The sequence below is a fragment of the Macaca fascicularis genome, chromosome 15 (genome assembly GCF_037993035.2).
Source record: "Macaca fascicularis isolate 582-1 chromosome 15, T2T-MFA8v1.1".
NCBI lineage: Eukaryota > Metazoa > Chordata > Mammalia > Primates > Cercopithecidae > Macaca > Macaca fascicularis.
This window is the reverse complement of record NC_088389.1, coordinates 82,135,371-82,160,758: the sequence shown is the minus strand read 5'-3', so window position 1 is coordinate 82,160,758 and position 25,388 is coordinate 82,135,371. Positions and strand designations below refer to the sequence as shown.

The 25,388-nt window shown below is 38.1% G+C and overlaps 1 protein-coding gene across 10 annotated transcripts in view; it reads right to left on the bottom strand.

Annotated features, from left to right (window-relative positions):
• BNC2 (basonuclin zinc finger protein 2) overlaps positions 1-25,388 on the bottom strand; it is a 452,504-nt gene that overhangs the window by 296,206 nt on the left and 130,910 nt on the right. For 4 of the 10 annotated variants that reach the window (XM_005581671.5, XM_015437123.4, XM_015437127.4 and 1 more), the window contains exons 2-3: positions 22,787-22,912; positions 12,331-12,531 (exon numbers count right to left, since the gene is read on the bottom strand). The exons of 2 other annotated variants lie outside the window; for them this stretch is intronic. In XM_005581671.5, the coding sequence (XP_005581728.1) occupies positions 12,331-12,531; positions 22,787-22,912 (327 nt within the window). The remainder of the gene's footprint in view (positions 1-12,330; positions 12,532-22,786; positions 22,913-25,388) is intronic. 4 more of the 10 variants (XM_015437125.4, XM_074017430.1, XM_074017433.1 and 1 more) reach the window with 1 other exon arrangement.

The window sequence follows — 25,388 nt, the reverse complement described above, 5'->3', positions numbered from 1 at the left end:
AATGATCACATGCAATGAAACTATTATCTTCGTCCATTAAAATATTATCTAAAACAGAGGTTTCTATCTGGCAGCCAGAGGGCTGAATATAGCCTGCAGATGAGTTTTGTTTGGACCACACAGTTTTTAAAATATTTGAATAGGTTGCCAAGATTTCAAAATCAGGAGATTTCACATAAAAATCTGGATTTCTGGCTTATCATTACAAAGCAGCAGCAGTGGATCTGGCAAACTGGGCCTACATTCCCACCTGGCAACAATTGGCTGGAAACAAGGAGCAGCTACCTCACTGTGGTCGAGACATGAGCTTTCTGGCCCACCACAGTCCCCACTAGACTCACTGTACTTGTTTAATTTTTGTTACCTCCACATGGCCCTTTTAGGCAACTCCCACTCCTTAAAATGTCATACTACTCTAGAGTTTGTGGGGAAAAAAAAAGAGGATGTTCTCAGAACAGAGATTTAAAAATACATATTTCACAAGTTTACAGAATATAAGACAATGGGTAGCAAGTTTCACTTCAATGAAACATTCGTGCAAACCAAAGGAAACTCATTTTCATAATTAAACATTTTTTAAAATAGTAAATCCAGAACTGATGACCTAGCCTTACAGAGTGGTTCAACGATCTTCACATTGGTTTTCAATCAGCCACCTATTTCTCTGAAGCCCAAAATAGATGCTCATGTCAAAGTATTACTCAGATTTTGTTCCTTCACATGTTAACACTTCCACACTTCCTTTCTAGAGCTATCATGTACTTAAGTGAAAATGTACCGTAATACGAAAATAGGACATGTCTTCAAGGTAAATTTTAAAAGTCAACATTTAAGATGCATGAATATTATCACAGCAAATATTCATCTTTACTGACTCCACATGTATGCTACCATCTGACATTTATACTTACATTAAAGAGACATTATTATGGGTTCAAATGACCCAAAAAGTCATGGCATATTTCTTTACAAATGATTATTACCTAAAAGCAGATGTCTAAGACACAGTCACCATGCACTTCTTTATATCTACTTTTTTTTAATGAAAGCAATTGCAAGGAGAATATCTTTTACATTTCATTATTCCCAATCAATCACAGCGACACAGCATTTCTACCTATTAATGGATTTTTAAAACAAATTAAAAATACCCTATTTAGCAGGGGGAAGAAATGGCCTTTTCATTTCATCCAACTATATTAAAAACAGGCTATCTCTGATGTATTACTACAATACAGAAATGCTTACATATCATGCAAATTGTAGTAAGTAGGCTATGACCAGTCATATGCCAACTAATTTAGATCAACTGTGGTATAGTGTTTTTACATTATGTTTCATCATTGGACCACATACTTGAAAGATTATTTTTTAAGGTGTTTCCTTCAGAAAAGTGTTTTTCTTCCATTTTTACCTAAAGAATGTAATCCCTGAACATATGCCAAATTTACTTCACAATCGGACTTTAATCCCCAAATTCTCTTGATTCTTAGCAACTTGCACAACTTTAAGTAAACAGTTCACAAAATCATAATGATCATACTGTAGCATTCCTTAACTCCTTGGTGAACAGAAAAAAAGAAAATACCATACACATGAACTCCATAAAGGTAGTCTTAGGCCTGAATGACAGTGTATTTCTTATGGGAAACATTTTTCCTTAATTTCCATTGTGATTGAAATTTGAGCAATTAGAAATAGACACCTAGAACGCAGTTGTTAATTTATCTCTCCCCACCCCTTTCACACTTTTCTTCAAACCATTTCTTAGGATGCATCTTAAAGATATGATCTTATAGGATGGCTTGCGCAGATAGGGCATTGAACCAGTGTTCACATTCCTTTCTTTAAAATGCCTTGTTGTAATCCAAGACTAAACTTTCTTTCTTTTTATAAGTGTATAGCTTTAGGGAAAAAAAAAAATGGAAATTTCTCAAATAATTACTGAGTAAAATGATTAAAAAAAACCAAAAATTAAAACACACATTCTAGGAAAAGCATATATTTCATTACATTCATGTTGATTTGCCTTTTATACCATCTCAGAAAGGGAATTTTATGAAATACAAAATTCCCTCCCATGATGACCAAAGCTTTCACATCATGGCAGCTGACTGCAAATATGTAAAGCAGTTCTGGAAGACTCACAATTTACAAATTTTTGTTTGTACTTTATTGTTTTAAGATGAAAAATAAAGTGTGAGATAATGGATGTTTTAGTTAATCTGTGTTTTATGGAGAGAAAAGTATTACTGTCACTTAACTCCTTCTATTAATCATTGCTTTCTAGAAAAGAATATCTCAAAGTAGGCTTATGCTGAAGCTCATTTCGGCATTATGCAGTTGTAAAAAAAATTTAAAAGATCAAAAGTACAGGACTGCTGGCACATACAGGAACAGTGATTATCAGAATACTCAGAAGGCAAGCAGCAGTTGGCTTATGAAGAAATTATTTAAAATAACTATTTACACAAGTTAAAACAACCAACTTCTCACTTTTACTAAAAGGATGTTTTCAATATAATGAATATCCAAGCTTTTCTGGTCATGAGAAAACCTGGAATATATTATACACGCATGAATGTGGCCCGGGATGCAGGATATGGGATGTGCTTCCTATCAACAGATTAACACTTCATTTTCATTACTCTAATCTCACCACAGGCTGTGAACACTCTCTTTTTCTTATTTGAACAACAATGGTGCATAAAAAAACCAAGCTGACAAGCAGGCGGGGTTCATTAAATGCACAAGGCCCTTATTCCCATAACACATCTCACCTGTATGAGGCCAGTTTTCTGGCTTCCTGGCTGGCTACTGAAACAAGCTCTCCCAGATGGTGGACTCTGAATTCTTCTTATCCCTTCCTACTTACATTATAATAAATGACAAAAATAAAGTAAAAATGAAAAAACCCTTCTCCACAATGAGCAATACTTAGTAATAACAGGACTGGTAACATATTTTAAGCTCTATTCAGTCCCATGATTACTTTCCAAAGTTGTCCAAGAAAACAAAGAAAAGTGGCTAGAAAGGGAAATTATGAGACATCTGAAATTTGAGTCAGAGAGAATCATCCCGGTGTCTCTATCCTAGCGTAATTCTAATTTATTGGAAGTAAGCTGTAGTCTCTCACTTGTTGAAAATGGCTATTCACAAAATAAGAAACAATCATGCTATTTTCAAATGAATGACACTGAGTTTCACCAAAAAGCTATAGTCAAGAAAGAAAAAAGGCTATATAGCATAGTATAAGGAATAATTACAAGATTCTTAGGATAGGGAATGCCTCTTTGGGGAAAGCCATCCATACACACTCATTGCCTCTGAGGCAGCCATTAGCAAATCCTCAACCTACATAGAATTAAATCACCTAATTGTCACCGCCAACCAATAAAGCAGGCATACACTTTCTGCATGTCTACACATTACATATAAATGCACTACCGTAATGTGGCAATATGGGATTTTTAGTACTTCCCAGAGCAAGACAATAAGTCCTTCCACAAAGTTCATAGCCAGACTTTGGTTTTGGTTCTTTCTGGTACTCTAATATTTATATCTAAAAAAGAAAGAATAAAAGAAAAGCAATATTAAACAGCAGCTAACCTCGCTGACTTCAAGTTAGGTTCTGGCATGAGGTCAACAAAGAGAATGTTTGCAGGCATTCTCACTCAGGGACACTCTCATGAATATGCTCAGTGTATAATTACACCCCATATCTTGCAGGTGACATCCCAGCCATGTCCACTGAGCTCCAGCACTGGCAGAAGGCACAGTAGTGGGCAGCTTTATCTATGCCTGATCAGGTGTTCCAAATAGCCACCCTAATGATTTAAACCAATGAAATCCTTCTTGATTTAAATGTTAATGGAAAGGGAAAAAAAATTATTAAATCCCTCTAATGGAGATTCTCATTTTAATATTAGTTTTGTTATTATGTTAAGCCAGCTGAAAGCAATTATTTGTTGCCATGTAAAACATTCACTAACCTGCTATCTTTCTTTTCAGACACCCAGTTCAGGCACTCCGATCATAAAATGTGAGTTCTGAAGAACTGTCTAGAGAACCAATAGCCACTAAAGGACACCTTAACAAAGTTGAAAAATTCGTGACAGTCTCAAAAACGCACAGCAGGTACAATACTGAAAGCTATGTCTTTCCCATACAGAATATGTTTCAGTCTTGTCAATTTTAACAATCTCTATGCCTTGTGAGACAATGGGTTAAAATTTATTAAATACAAAACAGGAGTGAATCCTCCTCATGTGTTATGTATACTGCATGCTTTAAATTTTTTTCATAATACCATCCATTAATACTGGCCCTACCATCATTTCAATTCCTTTTTTAAATGCTTCCGTTAACTCTTATTAGCTGCAGTTTGTCTGAAAGAGTCATCCCTTCAACCTACTGCACTGCCCTTGGTATCTTTTCCTTCTTCTAGGGAAATAAGCTCGTGTAGAAGTCTAACTGCACAAAATAATAAATCCAAGAATTACGTTTTCAAAAGAAGAAAAAAGTAAAGCAAAATCTCTCTTCATCTAAGTACTTTCTTATACAGGCTAAGGATCAAATTGAGCTGCCTTTCAGCACCTCTGAATGATAAGCCGGGGCCCCTGGTTACACGTTTTTATCATGCCCTTACTTAAAGAACCCTTCTACAGCAACACTCGGGACAGTCCTGTCAGCACTCACAGAGGACCACACCTGAGGGTGGCACCTCTCTCTCAATCCTCTGCTAGAATGATGTATTGGCAAAAGGGTATTTATTCAATTACTTCTACGTGTCAGGTGCATTTCGATTCTCTTCTATTAGGGCAAAAAGGGCCAGTGAAAGTAAGGAGGAATTCAGAGTAAGAGAGATGAGAAGAAAAGAGAATAAAGTGAGAAAGAAACTACCTCTATGAGAAAGGAAATAGGAACAGAATAACCTTGTATTTAGGTCATTAAGCAAATTTCTGCCAACCAAATAGGAATGAGATTTATAAATCAACACCACTCAATGACACATAAACCCTAAAGACAGTAGCGAAATAACATTACACTTCAAAAGTATTGAGTAAATAAGACGTCAGATATGCTCAAGAGAATCAGTTGTTTCAATGAGTAACTTCCTACTGTTCAAGATTATTTTCATTTTCTTTACAGAGAGAAATGAAAAACTGATGGGCTTAATTAAAGAAAAACAAAAGGATATTATTTTGTTGTTAAAGGATCAATTCTTTTTTTTAATTGGAATGATGATTAATAAGCTGAGAATCTGGTTCCTAAACTAGCCAGTTTGAGTAATGTGTTGTTTTTCCACAAGCATTTCCATTAAAGAAAGCTCTGTGAATGAAGAAAACATACAGAGATTCCTCTCTTCCCCTGATCTCTGCACTTTGTGGCATGAAATGCTACATACAGCATTTGAACAGAATGACACTGCACACTGTCTTCACCCAAATGAACTCCAGTCATAAATTTTTCACCTGAGGGTTTGAATGCACACTGTGAAATCTGCGAGGCTTCCTACAGGGGAATGTACAAATTAAAAAATAATCAATACTTTTATTTTTCCTATTCGTTAAACTTTCTTTAAACCTGGGGAGGAAGATGGCAGTACAGGTCAGGCTCAATGAGGAGGAAATGTGGAGACCCTGGATGTCATGGCCCCAGACATCATTTCTGGGATGTCATCTGCACATTTTAAAACTTCTTAGACCTTGAGCTGCTTAGCAGATTTTTTTCATCATATTTTTCCTACATCTTTACTAGTTTTTCTTATAGGAAAACATTCCCTCTATTACCCAATGTTTTGTTTCTATATGAGGATATAAAGGCTATTGTTCCTGAATTATGTCTCTTTTCCTTTATTTCTCTAAAGCTTAAAAATAAATGTCAGAGTTTCTTGAAAGGGTCTTTGACTCCCTTTCTCCCTGTCTCTGGGGTCCTTCAGTAGATGAAGATCACCCAGCAATATGTAGAAGCCAGTTGCTTTTCTGGAAATAAAAAATGGCATGAGCTTTGGCAGACAGTAGTGAGATCCAGCATTTCCTAGGACCCCCAAACAATCTTCTGACCAAGGCCTGGAGAAGGGTGGTCACTGAGCAGCACCATAAACAGACCACAAAAGCATACCACCAAAGGTACAAGAGGATTTTCAAATGGTGAATCATTTCTACACGCATAACAAACCAGGCTCCAAACCTCACGTGAAAGGAAATCTTGGAACCATTATATTCCATGTTTTTTGGACAATAACAAGCAGGGAATCCCACAGAAAATTTCTCTCACTGAAAAAGTCAACCCACCCGATTCACTCTTTTTTTCCTACAACCACAAAGTTCTCTGGCAGCACTCTTTGGGGAAAAAGGAGTTAATTCCTAGATTGATTCAAACACCATGGTTCAAATTATGGACACAAGGTAAAAGCAAATTCCAATTTCTTTTCCTCTTTCCTTTTGATATATGTGCTAATCTAGAGTGCCAAGTTCAGAAAATACCTCTTGAGCTGCACAGAATCATTAGCTATTCACGTTTATAAGGAAAATCCTCTCAAAAGCTTTGCAGATAGATAACGGCAGACACCCAATGCAACTTTCTTTGAGTGTGTGTAAGGCATACAAGGTAGAGAGAGGGAGGCACTAGAATTTGTGTTTTTCATTCAAGTGGATGACGCCAGCTCACTATCTGTAACGGACTGTTCCTTTGGAATCAGCTCCCTGTGTCACAACGACCTGGCAAACTTGTATGCTTTCACTATCACTGGAGTTCTTGCAATCCTGCCTTGGTTGTGACCCATTCGCTTCAGCCCCAACTTCTCAGAGATGCCTTACTCAGCATCTAATTAGTTAGGGAGGATTTGCTGCGGCTCTTAACCCTGACATGGGAGTGGGAGGATGTGCTGCTGTGGTAGCCCAAATCTGTCCTGTCACTGCATTAATCAGATTTCCATAAAGCTATGCATGAATAATTGGATTTATCGGTGAATGTGAATATACACTCATAAATATAATTATAAAAAATACCTACAATTATAGATAAGATATCTGCACCTTAGAGGGATTTATTTTTCAACTGCGGTTACTTGGCTCACCTTAGCAAAAGGCTTTACAAATTACACAAACATAATGGACCTGTTTGCAGATGACAGAAAGGTGAGAAAATTAAATAATTTCAAAATGATCACCTACTGTGTTCAAATTCATTTAAATGAATCATGTTGAAAATAAACTTCAAATTCGTGCACAGATTTTTAACATATACAAAATACGTATCTGAGAATGTTTGTGCATGCTTTATCTGCATTGCTTACATGTACATAGAATACCACACACATAAACTATTACTTTCCCACTGCATTACAAATGAGACAGTATCTCTTACGTTTCGTCTGCATGTTATCTACAGACCTTCAAAGTTTAGGACAAAACCAAGCACCTGTCTCTATCCTACAATTTGTATCTTAACAAATACAAATACCTAAATATTCCTACTTTAGTGTTATGTTATCAGAAAATATACTGAGAATTATATTTGAATATATGTCTATAATTCAAATATAACATTACCACTCAAATTAAGAGGGGCCTAAAGTGGAGGTAGTAGCCTAGTAATTCAACAGGCTAAAACTGCATGCCTCTTAATATAATATAAATATTTATTTCAGCATTAAGACCACAAGTTTAGTCAATTTAATCCTTTTTCAGTAAGACAAGATCATCCAAACACACTAACTGTAAGGAAGGGAGTAAAAAGGGAGAAAACTGCAGAAAGCAAGCTAGGGATGGATGACGCCTGGCAATGAAAGTCGTTTTCAAAGACCATTAACTATCAACTGCTTTACTCAGGACTTTGATTAAATAAGAATATACATCCTATGTAAAAAGGGATGTCTATTTGAGTGGGACAGAGTTTGGAATAAAAATGTGTTGTATGAACTATAAAGAAGACCCAAACCACTATGTACAATTAGGTGTCTGACTCGTAATACTATATATATGCCTGTTAAATGACTAGTGAATAAATACTCAAAAAAATTGGGGGTAGGAACAAAACCATTTTCATTTAAAAATATAGATTCCAGAAACTGAGATTGGTGGCCTATATGAATAGAAAAAAAAATTCTTGAAGAAAATTCATATTGAGCACTCTTTTAAATGGATTCTAGCAATGTTATTATACATTTCTTATAATATATTTTATTTATCATTTCTCTGAAAGGTGCTAGATTTTTATATTAGTAAGAAAGTTTGCTTTTACTCTGTCATATCTCTGGTGAGCAGACGCTCTGGTATTAATGTAAATCGTTGATTTAATTTTTAGCTTTCTTGGTTTGCCCCTCACCTATCTAGAAAATGATTTCTCTGGTGATAACTAACACATCATGCTAATGAGAGAATCTAATGCACAATAGAAAAATGTCACTACTAATAATATTTGCATGAAGTTAAATAAAGCAACTGTAAGAGAATGTCAGACAGTTGTTCTTTAATAAGACACAGTTTCACAATGAAATTATGTTGTTAATTTTGTTACATCATCGGGTGAATCCTAAATTACTACATAATGATGCACAGAGTCATTTATAATTCTAACTTAGTATTTCATTCAAGTATGAAAAAAGACCTTATTAAGGGATCTACATTTTATTTGAAACAGGTTAAATATACCTCGCCAATAACAAAAGGTAAATGTCTCTAGTAACATATTAAATGTGGGCTATAGCTATTTACCTGTATGGTTTCCTTTCTGAAAAGATTTTTAAATAGACTGGACTATTACATCCCTTGAGATAGCTACAAGAATTTTATTTACTATTCTCTCAAATGCATAGAATATTTATACAAATAGAAAAATTGCCTCAAGTGTGATTAAAAAAAAAAAAACTTGAAAAAGCAAGCCTTATTTTTTGCTTTTAACAGTACCTTGTGAAACTAAAATAGGCAAAATAAGGTTCATTCTCCACCTGTCACTGATCAAACTGATCCAAAGAAGAACTCCCTTTACACAAGTGTCATACCCTTTAAGGTTCTCAAATATTCAGCCATATACATAGAAATAATTTGAGAAAATCATACTTCAATATAGAAGAAAAAATGTAGAGGCACAGGAAACTGTAGTCAAATAGTCTTAACTTGAACTTTAGGGGCACATACTTAATGCCACTAAATCCAAATTGGCTTCAGACTATGATGTTTGTTACTATTAGACAGAATGAAAGATATACATTTAAGCAGATCCAACTTTGTTCATATGAAACAAAAGACAAAGATTTTTGTATCCCTACTTCCCAGTTTACTTATAGAACACATAAAACCAGATTATTAAATTTCAGTATTCATGAGACATTTCCCACAAGTTTTTCTGTAGTTAAGTACTGGTGGTAAATTATCTGTAACTCAGTTTTGAAAGCTTTTATTAGCAGCCCTACTAGTCAGACTTTTCAAATGTCTAAATAATCAGGAAAATATTAGTTTTTATACTATTAAAGAAAACTTTATAAGAAATATAACCCAATAAATTTTATTCATTTCATAAGCTAAGTAAATATTACTTAGAAATAAAATAATCATAATCTAGAGAAACCTCTTTATGATGCCTCAGAAATGAGATATACAGAATTCTACATATTTGATTAAATTGGAAAAACTTTTACCTGTAACAAAAGCTGGCTTAACTGTATATATTGAAAGTAATATTCATTGAAATGGCCGGCTTCAAGAGATATCAGAGATATAATTTCAATAAGTCTCTCTCTCTCACACACACACACACACGCTGAATCAGCATTGCTGATGAATTATAGGTAAGAAAAACAAACATATTAAATATGAACAGCACACATACTTTCACTTACATAGTTTGAACTTGTTTATGTAATATTTATACAAACTAAAATGTCATCTTGAAGAGAAAAAACATGTAAGCTCATACCCTCTCTTACATACTTTCCAAAAATGCACAAGAGGCAAACATTTAGTGACCATGATAGAAAAACGTGAGTTGGGGGGGTAGGAGTGATTGCTAACTACATCAAAACCAAAAAATAAACATATTTAAAACTGTGATTTCTCTCCCTTTGTTGTACTACTTTATTTCATAAATAGCATAATATTATATACTTTCAATAGCATCAATTAAGCATAAATTAGTAAGCATAAATTAGTTCCCCACATTTCTATTCTCTCCATATAGTCACTGATGCTCACCATTACACATATATGCACACACAGGTACACACAAAATATCCACACAGATAGCTGGATCAAAGACATCATAAATTTTCCTAATTCTGACCCATCATTTATATTATTTACTTTTATTTGTTTTTTAGCTAAAATGTTTTCCATGACAAAATCTCCTTAGATTCAAATCTACTTGGAAATGGGCTAGTGCCAAATAAGCAATCTAACACCATCTATGTGGCTCAATAGCCATTTATCAATTGATCATTATCTCTATCTGGTTTTATTAACTCTTTTCTAGCTAGAGGGAGACCTAAGCCAATCTTCCCTTCTAACACACACACACACACACACACACACATACACACACACACACACACACGCGTGGCCTCCACTAACTCAAGGAAAACCCTGAAGGTGACATATAATTTTAAAAGTGAGGCACAAGTTACTTGGTACTAAGGTTAGCGAAAACACTCTGCATTCCAGCTATGAGAAAGCCACCCAGGCAGGGATGCGTCGCGGAAAACACCTCTCATAGCACTCTGTAGTGACAAGGAGCATCTCTATGTGGAAATGAACTTTTCACTTGAAAGAATGGGAAATTGCACATGAAGAGTTACTTATTGGGTTTATGTTGATTGCATTTAAATCCCAGCTTACTGTATCAGCAGTAATCAGGGTCCCTCTACAGGATATGTCAAAATACACCTTATTCAAATGCACTTATCCCATCTAGAATTGTGTGCTAAAACTGTTCTCTAGCTAAATGCTACAAACCCCTGGTTGTAGGTATTATCTCTTGCAAATGTATTTCTAAACTTGTAGCAGTTTATAGCCTAGCAAATTGTTTTTTTTTTTTTTATCAACAACTTTAAATATCTAACTGAAAGTATTTAATTTTCGTGAACTCGTACAAAGGGTTTTGTTTTGTTTTTTTTTTTTTTTTAAAAAGAAAGCAGTTGCAGTATTTTTTTCCTCACGAGTGGCACAATATTTCTTAACAACCACCATCAACTTAAAATCCAAGTATACTTGTCAATAGTACTTTCGTGCTGTGTGGATAATATCAAACTAACTTGCTTTGTGTGGGTTTGGTGTAGGCTTTGGAAAAGCAAGACGTGTCTAGGAGGGAGGCACCAGGGAACTTCCCTCCCTCACTTGAGCACAATCCAAGATGAAAGTTTCTGGGTTGTGTCCCCTTCGCTTCCTCTCACCCTCGCTCCCCCGCGGAGCCAAGGAGCCAGCAATTGTGCAAGAGAAGCCCGGCGCACAGGGCGCGTATCACGGAGCGCATGGTACGAGCCGCCGGCTCCAGTGATTAATTACCAGTAACCGATGGCCTCGCACTACCACGTCGGCTTTCCCAGCAGAGCCAGCAAGCCGAACGCCTCCAGCGCGGCCGGGACGGAGGAGCGGCTCTGGGGAAGACGCCGAGGCTGCGCCCGAGTGAGTGCGCCGGCGGGCGGGCGGGCGGGAGAGCGGGCCGGAGCCGGCGAAGGGAACGCAAGGGCGGGCGCAGAGGGCTGGCTGGCGAGGAGCAGAGCAGAGGGGCGAGGAGCAGAGCGGAGGAGCGAGGAGCAAGGACCGAGCAGCACAGCCCGCCACGCACGCCGACTCCTCCAGCAACCCTCGGCGCTGGCAGCCAAGCCTGCACAGCCTCCTCTCTCTTCTCAGGTCTGAACGAAGGTGCCTCCAGCCACATGAAGTCAGTAGGGCTGTTCTGAGGGGCCCCTAGATTTTATTACTGTTTTTTAGGTTGCAGAAACTACTCCGAGAGAGCAGACACTTTGGACGAAGTGATTCATATTGATAGAAAGATACATTTGTTGGGTGGTGGCTTTTTTCATTCTTAACAGAAAACAAAGAAATAAATTAAGTCTTCCCCTGACCCAGGCTGTACTGTGAAACTTTTCAAAAACGTCTCTGCTTTCTTTTACTTCAGTATCCTTTCCCCTTTTTCTTTTAAGACGCCCTTAGGGAAACCATGAAGTAACCCTGCACATTCCAGTAACACAGTTATGACAAAACAGAGCCTAACTAGGAAGTGACCACATTTTAAAAAATATTTAGAAAGAAAAACACCAGAAACAAAAGTGCCCATAACAATTCAAGGTTTCTTTAAAAAAAAAAAAAAAAAAGAAAGAAAGAAACTTACCTGTTGGGACATTCTGAATAAGAGGTTAGTATCAGCGTTTTGCCATGTCCCCATGAACCCTGGTTCAGCCGTAGTCGTTCTGGTTCCGAACTGCATGGAGTTGTCAGTACAGGAGTCTCTTAAAGTCAAGTCTCTTGCCCTCCTTGGCTCTCTGTCTCTCTGTGTCTCTCTTTCTCTCACATCCACTTCTGCCTCTTCTGACTGAAAAGTGAAGGTGGATTTTTTGAGCCTCTTGGCAGCCAGTAGCAGGAGTGTAGTGTAGTTAAGAAGCTGGCTGAACTGTGCATTTCATTTGGGAAGGGGGAGATTTGGGGGAGGGAGGGGGTCAGAGCTTCTTTCGCACCTTCTGCACAGATATCCCTATCATTTATGCATAGATTGTGACTCCCCAAGCTTGCCTTTGCTCAGTTTAACAGCTGCCTGTCAGGTGTGCAGGCAGCACTGGAGACCCAACCATCAGCTTCAAACTCTCAGCCACTGCATGTCATTGGATAGCAGAGCTAAGAGTCAACTGCACTGTTCCACTGTCAGGCACCAAATGACACCCTGCACTAACCCCTCTCCAGATATACAGATAGATAGACACTTATGCACACTCCAGGCAGCACCACAATCACAGTGCACAGGGCGAGGAGAAGCTAGGGCCCTTCCCCGGGAATTTTTCTCAACAATGCTTTCCGATATAACACATAATATCTGACACCAGTCTTTGCTTTAACATACACCAGTCTTTGCTTTAACATTTGTAAAACTGTGATACGTAAATATTTTTTTAATTACACTGAAGAAAGTAAAATAGTCAGCTGTAAGAGAATGTAAAGTTGGCTCAGTTATGGTCTAAATGTTAGCTCTTGAAAGTCGTATCGTGTGTGCTGGGCTATTTATAACCATATAGAAACTCGTAAATAACATACATAGAGATGTGACCTTATACTCTGAAGAGTAAGTAAATAAGCCTAGCAGTTTTTATAACATAGAAGATGCACAATAAACATCTGCCAAATATAAACATACACTATTTAATATCTAGTACCTGAGGCTATTAATTACTAAACTGGATGTTAAGTAATGAGAAACTGAATGGCAAAGGAAAAAAGTATACCTTTCCTTAAAGCTCAAAAGTAGAAAAAAATCCATTGTTAAAGTTCCTAGATGAAGCATCTGCAATATCCTTTCAAATCATAAGAAAAGAAAAAGATAAACAAAAAAAGCCTGTCCCATTTCAGGCAAAAAGTAGTCAATATAAAAACTCCATTTTTTATTCAATATATCTGTGGAAAATTCTATAACGTTTTCCTGCCTGATGAAATATACTCTTGATAACATGTCACATTTTTAATTAAACAAGTCTTAAAACTATTCACCTATTTATTAGATAGTGTTTGTCTGCCTTATTTATGGAAAAGCAGCACTGAACAAAACGCACTGTACATAAACAGTAACTTCAAAATGGAAAGCTAAATTCATGCCATCTCATAAAAGTAGTCAGCAGGAAAAAGCCATCCTTCCTAAACTTAAAATGTAAGGAACATTAATCTTCAACCACCTACAAATATCGAGGACAAATGTACCACTCTCCTTGCTCCTTCTTAACTCAAGAATAACAATAAACCTTACTCTCTGAAACAACAAAAGAAACAGAAAAGAGCTTCAGTGGCAGCTCTGTGTCATTAGTGGACAATGAGAAAAGATGAGAAAACGTACACTATGTTGACACAAATGTACCTTCCCCTCTAGAACCGACATCTCCTGAAAGCTTTTCTGTTAAACTTCCCTCCAGTTCACCACCATTAAGCACAAAAAAGTCTCAAAAGAAGCAAATTCAATATCTGAGAGGAAACAAACAAGAACCCAAAGAATTGTTGCCTTAAAATATATTAAGTCCACCTGTGGTCAATAAAAATATTCTTGCTGGGGGGAGGGCAGGAAAAGCCCCTACGAGTCAATTGTCAACAGTGACTGTACCTTTACTGCTAGCTATTACCCACTTAAACTCCCTCTAAAATTTGCTAGCCTCTTGATTTCTGAAGTGGCACTCAGTGCCTCAGTCAAGCTGCCTGCTCAGCTCCTGACCTTCCCACTAATGGCTGTTATTTGTGGGAGGCTTAAGGACACTGTCAATAGCAAGCTTCCTCCTCCTTCCACTCAGGCTCTGTTGTATCACTTTGCCTGTGTGTTTTTTTGCCTGTGTGTTCTCTCGCCTCTCACTCGCCCTCTCCTTGTCTCTTTCTCCCCCTCCTTCACGCCCTCTTCCTCTTTTTCTAGCCCCCACCCCTTTTTTCTATCAGTCCTGCAGTCCTCTTCTTTCCCAGGTATCCTACCCCCGACCCCACACACACACTAACAACACAAAAATCAACTGGCATGCAGCAGCAAGCACCTGCAGTAATAGACTCTTTTATTAAAACTGTTATTCTGCAAGACTTGAAATTCCCCGTGGACCGGGCCATGTCAAAGCCGATATAATTAACTAGAGGCTCAGCAACGGATCAATTACCAGACAAGCAAGTGATAGTGAAATCAATGAAAGATCATCAGCCACATTATCAGTGTTGCAACTCATTAGGGTAAAACTGAGAAATGTGCTCAAAGCGAGCCCAAGCAAGGTGGCATTACAAAACAAAGGGCTAATTTGGAGACCCTGCTGTGAACAATCTGTAACAGAATTAGCCTTTTTTCCCCCTAAACTGCACAGCTCCGTAACTAAATGTGACAGACTGAGAGAAGCAGTTTATTAAGACACCAACCCCAAGTTTATTTAGTTCATAAACTCTCTCCTAGAAAATCAATACAGTCTGTACAGGGTTATTAGGCTGACTAGCTAATACATCCAAATCTAGTCTGCCCAGCCAGCAGTCTTCTGACAAAATGCTACCCAGTATAGGCAAACTGAGCTCTTTCAGATATCAAGGACTGAGGTGGCCCTGGCTGAAACAGGTCTGCAATATAACATGTCATTGCCACAACACAAGCCTTAAAAACAGCAGGATATCTTTCTAAGGTTTAAAAAATATTTTTTTATAACAAATATACAGTAGTGCACCTGCTAAATGGATTTGCTCAAACAAAATCTTAACTATTTTGTAACACAAGTTTACAAAGAGGACAAGCTTTGTTACAAAAAGAGACAACAATTAATCCAGACTCAATAATAAATAAGATTTTAAGTTTCTCTAACACTCATTTTAACAAAAATATTTGAAAAGAACATTTAACCCCTCTATAAATCCCCAAGATACATGATCTGAACTTCCACATATAACATACTGTGTAGAATATTTGATGTTAGGATAATTTCTATCTAACAACTGGGACACCTGTATTGTTTTACAGACACAGGTACAAAAAAATACACCTACAAGGCACAAATACGCCTTTTGAGTTTTTTCCACTGGCTACGTAGTCTGACAATTATGGAATAACTCTCTGGAATCATTTATATGAAAATTATTTAAAACTAGGAGGAAGAAGACAAGTATCACTTCCACAATAATTGCTTTTTGCTGCTGATTCTGAGTATTTCAGGTTAAAGAATCAGAAGCACTTAAATGCCATCTGTTGGCTTTCCCACATTTACTGATAGTGAGAGATGGACCATGGAAATTATGGAGTCCACCAAACTAGGTTTCACTGCATCCAAGTTCAAGACATTGTGGGAATATGACTACCTCCCCCACATCACACCACATAAGCAAAAATATACTTACACAAAGTAAGAAACTCAAAAGCATTTTACAATGGTAAAATAGACTGGAGAACCAAAGGGAAAAAACACAATGGCTCTGAAAGTGATTTCTGATGTTGACGATGTTTTAACATTTAAAATCTTCCAAGAAAAGGAATGCACTATAACATGCCTTTCATACTCTAATACACTAAATCCTAAACTTAAAAAGAAATCTTTATTTTCATATAACTATAGTAAAATTCAATTTATAGATTGCTGTAATTAAACATTTTCCCTGTAACTTTCGAGCTGACACCTTATTAAGCATTTCATAGCTCATGTTTTTGAGTAATCTGTAAAAAAGTCAGACATATATATTCTAAACCTGTGCTATAGGTGCCATGTTTTGGATAGTAATTAAAAGTTGTAATTGCAGGGAAATTTTACTTTTTAAAACCTTTTTGCATATAATTACACACTGTGCATGCACCCTCAATGAGATCCAATTAGTTACAAAAAATTTGCATTTCAGTTAGTGTGGGATAACAAGACTATAGGGAGGCACAATGCAATTCCACCAGCAGAGTAAAAAAGTGTGTTCTTTCTTGTTAGCTCTGTAAGCAATAATTCCCACAACCAACTGTTTAAAATGTTACTGATCTTTTCAGTACTTGAGTATTACGGTGGGTTTTGGGTTTTTCCCTCCATTTTCTAAAAAAAAAAAAAATCACATGTTGGTGTAAAAAATCAGCCACAATGAATACATGAAAACGCAAGTGAGCAAAGAATTTTGTTTTGCATGTATGTTTGTCGGGTGTTTTCTTTGAGGGGAAGGGCATATAGCATATATTTTCTTCTTTCTACTTAATTTCTTTAAAAGCACATTGCTTTCTTAAAATAAGTTATATAACTGCAGGAAAAAAACCTCATTGAGTTCTATGTAAATATATATGATTTTATGATAAAAGCACACATTTGCTGCACTGAGAAAGTACTCTAGGATTTTTTTTTTTTTCTGTCTCGAACAATGTAAATCCTGTACACAGAACAATACCTGTAATTCCCTGGGTTCACTTCAGCAACTGTTAACAGATTCTATAATCTGCAATGTGCTCTGCCTTTGCTCTTCTTTTATTCACTATTCATTTTCAAGGCTTGGTTAAGTACAGAGCTGGGTTAAAGATCAGTGGTTTTTCATGTGACACATGCTGGTATTCATCTAGTGGCTTGTCAAGACAAAACTGTCCCTGTTCTTGCCAAAATAATAAAAATGACGCTCCACGTCGCATGACAATCAGCACTTCCTTATGGCGAAACAAATCAAGCTTTTGTAATTCATTTATTTTATAGAAAAAAAATGTTAAAAACTGGCTATCCAATCTTGTATGTGGAATCAGGTTGCCATTCTTAAAGAAGAGTTTTAAAATGTTTTGCCCTCTCTTAATTCTAGAGCAACATATAAACTAGTTTCTAATCAAATCAGACTTTACCATATAAAAATAATGCTGAAGTTACAAATTCATATGGCATTAAGGTATATAACTTAATATATGCAAATTATGCAGCAGGCTGGACTCAGTCACAGAGGTGGGGGAACCAACTGAGGAAATGTCATTTTTCTTGAGAACAAAGTATGGGACTTGCTTTCCAACATCTGTTGGGCTGTGTGAAATGTTAACAGATGTCTTAAATGAAAAAAGGAAAAATAAGTAATAAAGGAAACCTCTTCTGAACAGATAATCCACCCACATTTCCATATTCCTGAGGAAAGAAGTTGACAGCAACCTTTTTCCCTTGTGAAACCTGCCATCCTTACTTCATTGTGTAAAGTTTCATTTTCTATGTGAAGTTAAGGGGAAAAAATTTTTGACTCACTGTAAAGAAATGAATAAAGTAAAACAATAATTTCAACTCAGGTTTTCCCTTTGTAAAAAATTATATCATAATTTAAGCTGCCTGTTTTCCCTGGACTCACATATGTAAATAGATGGAAAGACAGTAAAAACTTCACCTCCTCCCACCCCAAAAAAAGAAAACTACACGCACAAAGATGAAACATTACTCTACTATGCTTACATTAACTCTGTTGGCATGGAGTAGGGAGGCGGAAAAGTAAAGAGTAGCTTGTAAGATAAAGTTCTGATATGAAGCCATCTCTACTCATAAACGTACTCATCTTCACAATTAAGATTCACCTATCATTAGTCAGGCATGGTGGCAGGCACCTGTAATCCCAGCTACTCAGGAGGCTAAGGCAAAAGAATCGCTTCAACTTGGGAGGTGGAAGTTGCAGTGAGCCAAGATCACGCCACTGCACTCCAGCCTGGACAACAAGAGCGAAAACTCCATCTCAAAAAAAAAAAAAAAGATTCACCCATTATTTACACCTAAGTCCCTGCACTGTCCCACTGGCTCCTAATTTCCTTTCATTACCATACTTACAAGAGATGAAACACTCCTCTTACAACAGCCAAGTGCTCCACAGCAGTAAAGTCTGATATTCATGAAAAATTTTGGAGAATACTAGTTGGATCCCCGTATTTAAACTTTAAGGAACCTGGACAAATACTTTCCTAGTTAACAATTCCCTTTTGTGTTTCAATTTATAGATGATCTAGCCAAGCCTAAATGTAGCAGCCTTTAATTCCGATTAACATGTTGATGCATGCATGCCAACTACTGGATCTAACCTAGTGCCTATCTGTGAATGAATGAACTAGACACCTATCTGCTTCTATACGTCTTCCTCTTTGGAAACACCTATATTCTATTGCTTATTCTCTTAAAAACCTGGGACATGAATTTGGGTTAACAGCTTATAGATGAACAAATTCAAAATGCACTTATGGGTCTTTACAGATTCAAATAAGGAAAGAAAAAGCTTATGATTTTCAGAAGATTTTTCAGGCTGGCAATCAGAAAAAGCTGATTGCCAGCCTCAGTCACTGGCCTCTCTCTCATTATAAGAGTCCTTTAGAATTATACATGTTACTTCATATTTACAACTCTACCTTCTCCAGATGGTTCTGGCCACCATGACTGGGCATTTCAACATAGAGAAGGCTTCATCAGAACAGCCTGAAGATTTCAAGGGGCAAGATCATGGTCCAAGTTGCAAATAAGACACGAAGGCATGCCTTCAGTTTTCGGTTGGTTTGCTTTTTGTCAAAGTATTGTGAGTACTATATGGTCCAATGTTTACACATAAGAACATGATATCCGAACCCGTGACAAAAAAAAAAATAATAACCACTCACCTACAGGGAGGGACAAAGTTTGTGTACTGAAGACTTCATTACATGCCCTTAGAACAAGAGAGGAAAATAGGCCTTCTAACGTAAGGTTGGAGGAGGACCCAGGGTCAAATCACTTTAAACAGTGGCACAAACATCCCCCATAACTAAATATTATCTAAAAGCTTCACCCTTCTCAGCAAAAGGGAGAAACTGGTCTAGTTGACACGTGTGTCTCTACCAACTAAAACAATCAATGTAATACAGTATCTGCTGACAGCCTAATCAGGGCCTCAGTTTCATAGAAACACATCAAGGAAATATCCAAAAGCCATAATCCCTTGATGCACTACAAAAATTTTAAAATAAAAGGATTTCAGTAGGTATGGTAGATGAGATAGTTTACAAAATGTTAGGGAAATGATGAATCCTTAGACTCAAGATATTTGCAGATAATAAAAGCAGCTGAGGTCAGCATGAATCTTGTGCCTACAAAAGGTCAAACAATTTACCTACCTTGTTTTGGTTTAAAAAAAGAAAAAGTGACTTTATTAATCTTCTCTCAAGTCCAAACAGTAACAGTGGCTTCTTTTTATCAAACCTATATTCAATGTTTTATGAGAACATCTAGAAGGAAAGAACCAGTGATGGCTTTACTTAAATGAATTTAAAACAAACAAACAAAAAAACCGGCTAGGGGCACACACAATGGGAAATGACTTTAACATGAACATGAAAGTTGCAAGAATCACAAAGGTAATGTTAATTTCTTTGTTTTTTGTTTTTGTTTTTTGAGACGGAGTCTCGCTCTGTCGCCCAGGCTGGAGTGCAGTGGCCGGATCTCAGCTCACTGCAAGCTCCGCCTCCCGGGTTCACGCCATTCTCCTGCCTCAGCCTTCCGAGTAACTGGGACTACAGGCGCCCACCACCTCGCCCGGCTAGTTTTTTTGTATTTTTTAGTAGAGACGGGGTTTCACTGTGTTAGCCAGGATGGTCTCGATCTCCTGACCTCGTGATCCGCCCGTCTCGGCCTCCCAAAGTGCTGGGATTACAGGCTTGAGCCACCGCGCCCGGCCTGTTTTTTGTTTTTGTTTTGAGACAGGATCTCTCTCTGTCTTCCAGGCTGGAGTGCAGTGCTGCGATTTCGGGTCACTGCAAGCTCCACCTTCTGGGTTCAAGCAATTCTCCTGCCTCAGCCTACCAAGTAGCTGGGATTACAGGCGCGTGCCACCACCCCCGGCTAATTTTTGTACTTTTGGTAGACGGGGTTTCACCACTTTAGCCAGGCTGGTCTTGAACTCCTGGCCTCAAGTGATCTGCCCGCCTTGCCCTCCCAAAGTGCTGGGATTACAGGCGTGAGCCAACATGCCAGCTAAGGTAATGTTAATTTCCTTACTTACTTCCTTCTAAAGTCTGTGGGCCAAGAAGCTTGCAGCCTCAGTAAAGGTGCCATAATAATGGTTAAAATTATTGTCAGAAAAGAAGATTGAGATTCACCAACATCCAGGAAAATCATGTTGCAGGCCAGGTGCGATGGCTCACGCCTGTAATCCCAGCACTTTGGGAGGCTGAGGCAGGTGGATCACTTGAGGACAGGAGTTCAAGACCAGTCTGGCCAACATGGCGAAATCCCACCTCTACTAAAAATATAAAAGTTAGCCAGGCACAGTGGCACAGGCCTGTAATCCCAGTTACTCAGGAGGCTGAAGCAGGAGAATCACTTGAACCTAGGAGGCGGAGTTTGCAGTGACTCAAGATCGTGCCACTGCACTCCATTCTGTTTTGAAAGAAAGAAAGAAAAAATAAAATCATACTGCAGGGCAGAGCTCAGTACCTTACAAAATTATTGAAAAACTCAACACTGCCTTTAGAATTATCACAGAAAAACAGCAACTCTAAAAATGATACTCCCTCATATGCAATTTACAAACCTAAAAAATAAACTTAAAAAATAAAATCCCAGTATAAAGTTTCAAAAATGTTTATAAAACCAGAGACTATTTTTTATTATTATTGTTTATTATTATTATTTTTCGAGACAGAGTCTCGCTTTATCACCCAGGCTGGAGTGCAGTGGTGCAATCTCAGCTCACTACAACCTCCGCCTCTCAGGTTCAAGCGATTCTCCTGCCTCGGCCTCCTCAGTAGCTGGGATTACAGGCGTGTGCCACTATGCCTGGCTAATTTTTATATTTTTAGTAGAGATGGGGTTTCACTATGTTGGTCAGGCTGGTCTCCAACTCCTGACCTCATGATCTGCCTCCCTCAGCCTCCCAAAGTGCTAAGATTACAGGCGTGAGCCACTGGGCCCAGCCTATTCATTTTTTTTCTTTTTGAGATGGAGTTTCACTCTTGTTGCCCAGGCTGGAGTGCAATGGCACGGTCTCAGCTCACCGCAACCTCCGCCTCCCAGATTCAAGCAATTCTCCTGCCTTAGTCTCCTGAGTAGCTGGGATTACAGGTATGCGCCTCCATGCCCAGCTAATTTTGTATTTTTAGTAGAGACAGGGTTTCTCCATGTTGGTCAGAACTCCCAGCCTCAGGTGATCCGCCTGCCTCAGCCTCCCAAAGTGCTGGGATTACAGGCGTGAACCATCATGCCCAGTTCAGCCTATTATTTTTTAAGTGATAGGATCTTGCTCTGTTGGGGCTAGAGTGCAGTGCACAATCATAGCTCACTGGAACCTCAAACCCCTGGCCACAAGCAACCCTCCCATCTCAGCCACCACACCTAGCTTTTTTTTTTTTTTTTTAAAGATGGGGTCTTGCTATGTTACCCCGGCAAGTCTGGGAACTCCTACCGTCAAGCAATCTACTGGCCTTGATAGAGACTATTTATATGCATATATATTTAAATCGAAAAATGTTGAAACAAAGCAAATGTTCATGAACTTAGAGATTGTCTTCCAAATTAAGAAACCCAAAAGATGCCAGAAACCTATTAACGGCAAGTTAAAAGTATGAACACTTAACAGGTCGCTTAGAAGATCTGCACAGTGATTGTCTTTGGTGGAGAAGAGTGGCTGGGCTAAGGGACACTTTTGGGGCTCAGGTAGTGTTATGTATCTCCATCTAGTTGGTGGTCCTGGGTATATTCACTGTGTAAAATTTATCAGGCTGTACGCTTTTATTTGTGTACTTTTCTGTAAGTATGTTAAACTTCAGTTTTACAAGTTTACTATTAACACTATTAATATAGTACTACTATTAAAAATAGTAATAACAATAAACTAGCCCTAAAACAGTATGAAAGAAAGAACAGAAAAAGAAAAAGAGAAGTAAGTACAGGTGGGGAGAGAAACAATAGAAGGCAGATACTTTATCACATTCAAAATCATTCAAATAACCATCATTAAATCTACTTTCCATGATTTCTTCAGGGGCAAGAAGTGTTAGGAAGCAAGTAAATATCTGAGTTTCATAGAATGAGGATGAGTATGAAAGACAGTAAAAGAGTGGCAGAAAGAATAGGTGAGAGAAATATCTTAACTAGGTAGTCAAAGCATGCGAGTGTGTCCAAGTAACTTAAAGGGGGAAAAAAAAAAACACAACATACCTCAATTTGAGATGTATCAACCCCACAACATGGGACCTTGAAATATGCTGGCCAATCTTGCTCACTAAGCCTGTCGTCTGATTTGTAATTAAGGCTATGTGGAGGTGGAGTAGGCCCAAGGTGTGCCTATTGAGAGATTGGGAAAGGAAATTACATATGCCCAGACAGTATTACTTAAAAGCACTGAGTACATCAAAACTTCTTTTTAAGAAATTGCAAATATAACACACCAATGAAGAACTAAACACATTTTTTTTTTCGAGATGGGAGTCTTGCTCTGTCACCCAGGCTGGAGTGCAGTGGCGTGATCTCGGCTCACTGCAAGCTCCGCTTCCCGGGTTCACGCCATTCTCCTGCCTCAGCCTCCCGAGTAGCTGGGACTACAGGCGCCCACCACCACACCCAGCTAATTTTTTGTATTTTTAATAGAGACAGGTTTTCACCATGTTAGCCAGGATGGTCTCAATCTCATGACCTCGTGATCCGCCCACCTTGGCCTCCTAAAGTGCTGGGATTACAGGCGTGAGCCACCGCACCTGGCCCTAAACACAGTTTTAAAGAGTTAATAGTTTCTAAGGCTGATAGTAGCCAACCGCTAAATAAACTTTGGTGAGAACTAAAGTAACAAAGTGGGAATAACTGAATAATTTGCTAATTGATAATGGATACACTTTTGGCCTGCCTAGCTCAATTTCTTACTCCCTTTTCTTCCACTTAATATGACACTTTTAACTGCTGTTAGGGAATACTAATCACCGCCTCCCCACCCCGCTACCCCACTCCCTTGCCAAGTACAAGAAGCTGCGGAGAACACAAAAGTTAAGACACATTCCTTGCTCACAACTTTACAATCTAGTACAGGAGATAAGCCTAAGCCATGAACAAAACAACCTTAACAAAAACAGAATGGGAAATGAAATGAGCGCAGAATTCCACAGAAACTTAAGAGATTCCTTCCAGCCAGTGTGGTTAAAAAAAAAAAAAGCTTCTACGCCGAGGCAGGTTTTGCTCTTGCACTGAGCATCCGGATTATATTCCTAGAGAAGTAATACAGTTTGACTGGAACATAAGGGAAGATGTACATAGAAGAACAATGACTGAAATGGATGTAGTGGTTGATAGGAACTATTATAAAAGTAAGGCCCCTATACTCCACTATAAAGAATTGTATCCACCAACAGTCTAAACTACTATCCACCAACAGTCTATCCACCAACAGTCTAAACTACTAAAGCTTCTCAACAGCAGTAACGTCTGATCATTATTTTACTCCAAGAAGATTTATCTGGCAACAGTATGACAGATGGACTGAAGTGTGAAAAGACAAAAGTGGGGTCCAGTTAGGAAGACATTAAAATAGGCTGGGCACGGTGGCTCATGCCTGTAATCCCAAACTGTGGAAGGCCAAGGCGGGCAGATCACCTGAGGTCAGGAGTTCAAGACCATCCTGGCCAAAATGGTGAAACCCCATCTCTACTAAAAATACGAAAAAAAAAAAAAAATCAGCCAGGTGTAGTGGTGCATGCCTGTAGTCCCAGCTACTTGGGAGGCTGAGGCAGAAGAATCAGCTGAACCCAAGAAGCAGAGGTTGCAGTGAGCAGAGACTGTGTCATTGCACTCCAGCCTGGGCAATAAGAGCAAAACTCCATCTCAATCAATCAATCAATCAATAATCTGGGTAAATTACTGGCAATAGGGCTGAAGAAAACAAAAAGGACAAGATACAAAAGATACTGTGAAGATAAAATCAAGGGGACCAGAATGACTGTAACAAATGAGAAGTGTCAACAATGACACTAAAGTTCTAATAGTCTGAGCACAGGAAAATGGTAGCGTTATCAACAGAAAGGGGGGTGAACTATTTTGTGAGAATATGTATCAGGTTCAGTATGGGGGAACAGCAGATCATGCAGATAACCAGGCAACTAGAAATGTTACAAAACAGACTGACACTGAAGTTATCACATCCAGCAGCCATCTACACAGACCTGACCCAAGAGATAAACAAGTGGCCAAGGTCAGTATCTCAGGGGATACCCATGGTTATTAGGGGGAAAAAAAGAAGGAACAGAGTTAACAGGAGCATTGTGATTGTCCCACGTTCCACATGATAAGGGAAAACAGTTGACAGAAGATAGGATGCTTGAGACTTTTAAATGATCTAAAACAACAAGACTTATGTTTAGGGTATGGTTAAAACCAAGTGAAATACTAAGTAGAAGGAAATACAGTAAGAACAAACCAAAAGGCAAGGGAATAATAAATACCAAAATCAGAATAGTGCTTAAGGATGGAATATGGGGAAAGGCAGACGGGGAGATTGACAGTGAGTGACACAGTATAATTTCAATGGTAACCCTAGTCTTCAGATGTGTTTGTACATATTAGTTCCTAAACTTGGGTCAATGGGTGTTCAACATACCATTCTTCATGAATATTTGTGGCTGAAATATTTTATTAGGCTTTGTGCCATAAGAGTGAATGTCTTTGTGGATTGATAGGTATACAGAATCCACATTGCAGAAGAGTTAAGAAGTAAGCAAATTGTGAAGACAAAGAGGCAGAAAAGATAAAATATTCTTTGGAGAAATTCTGCAAAGAA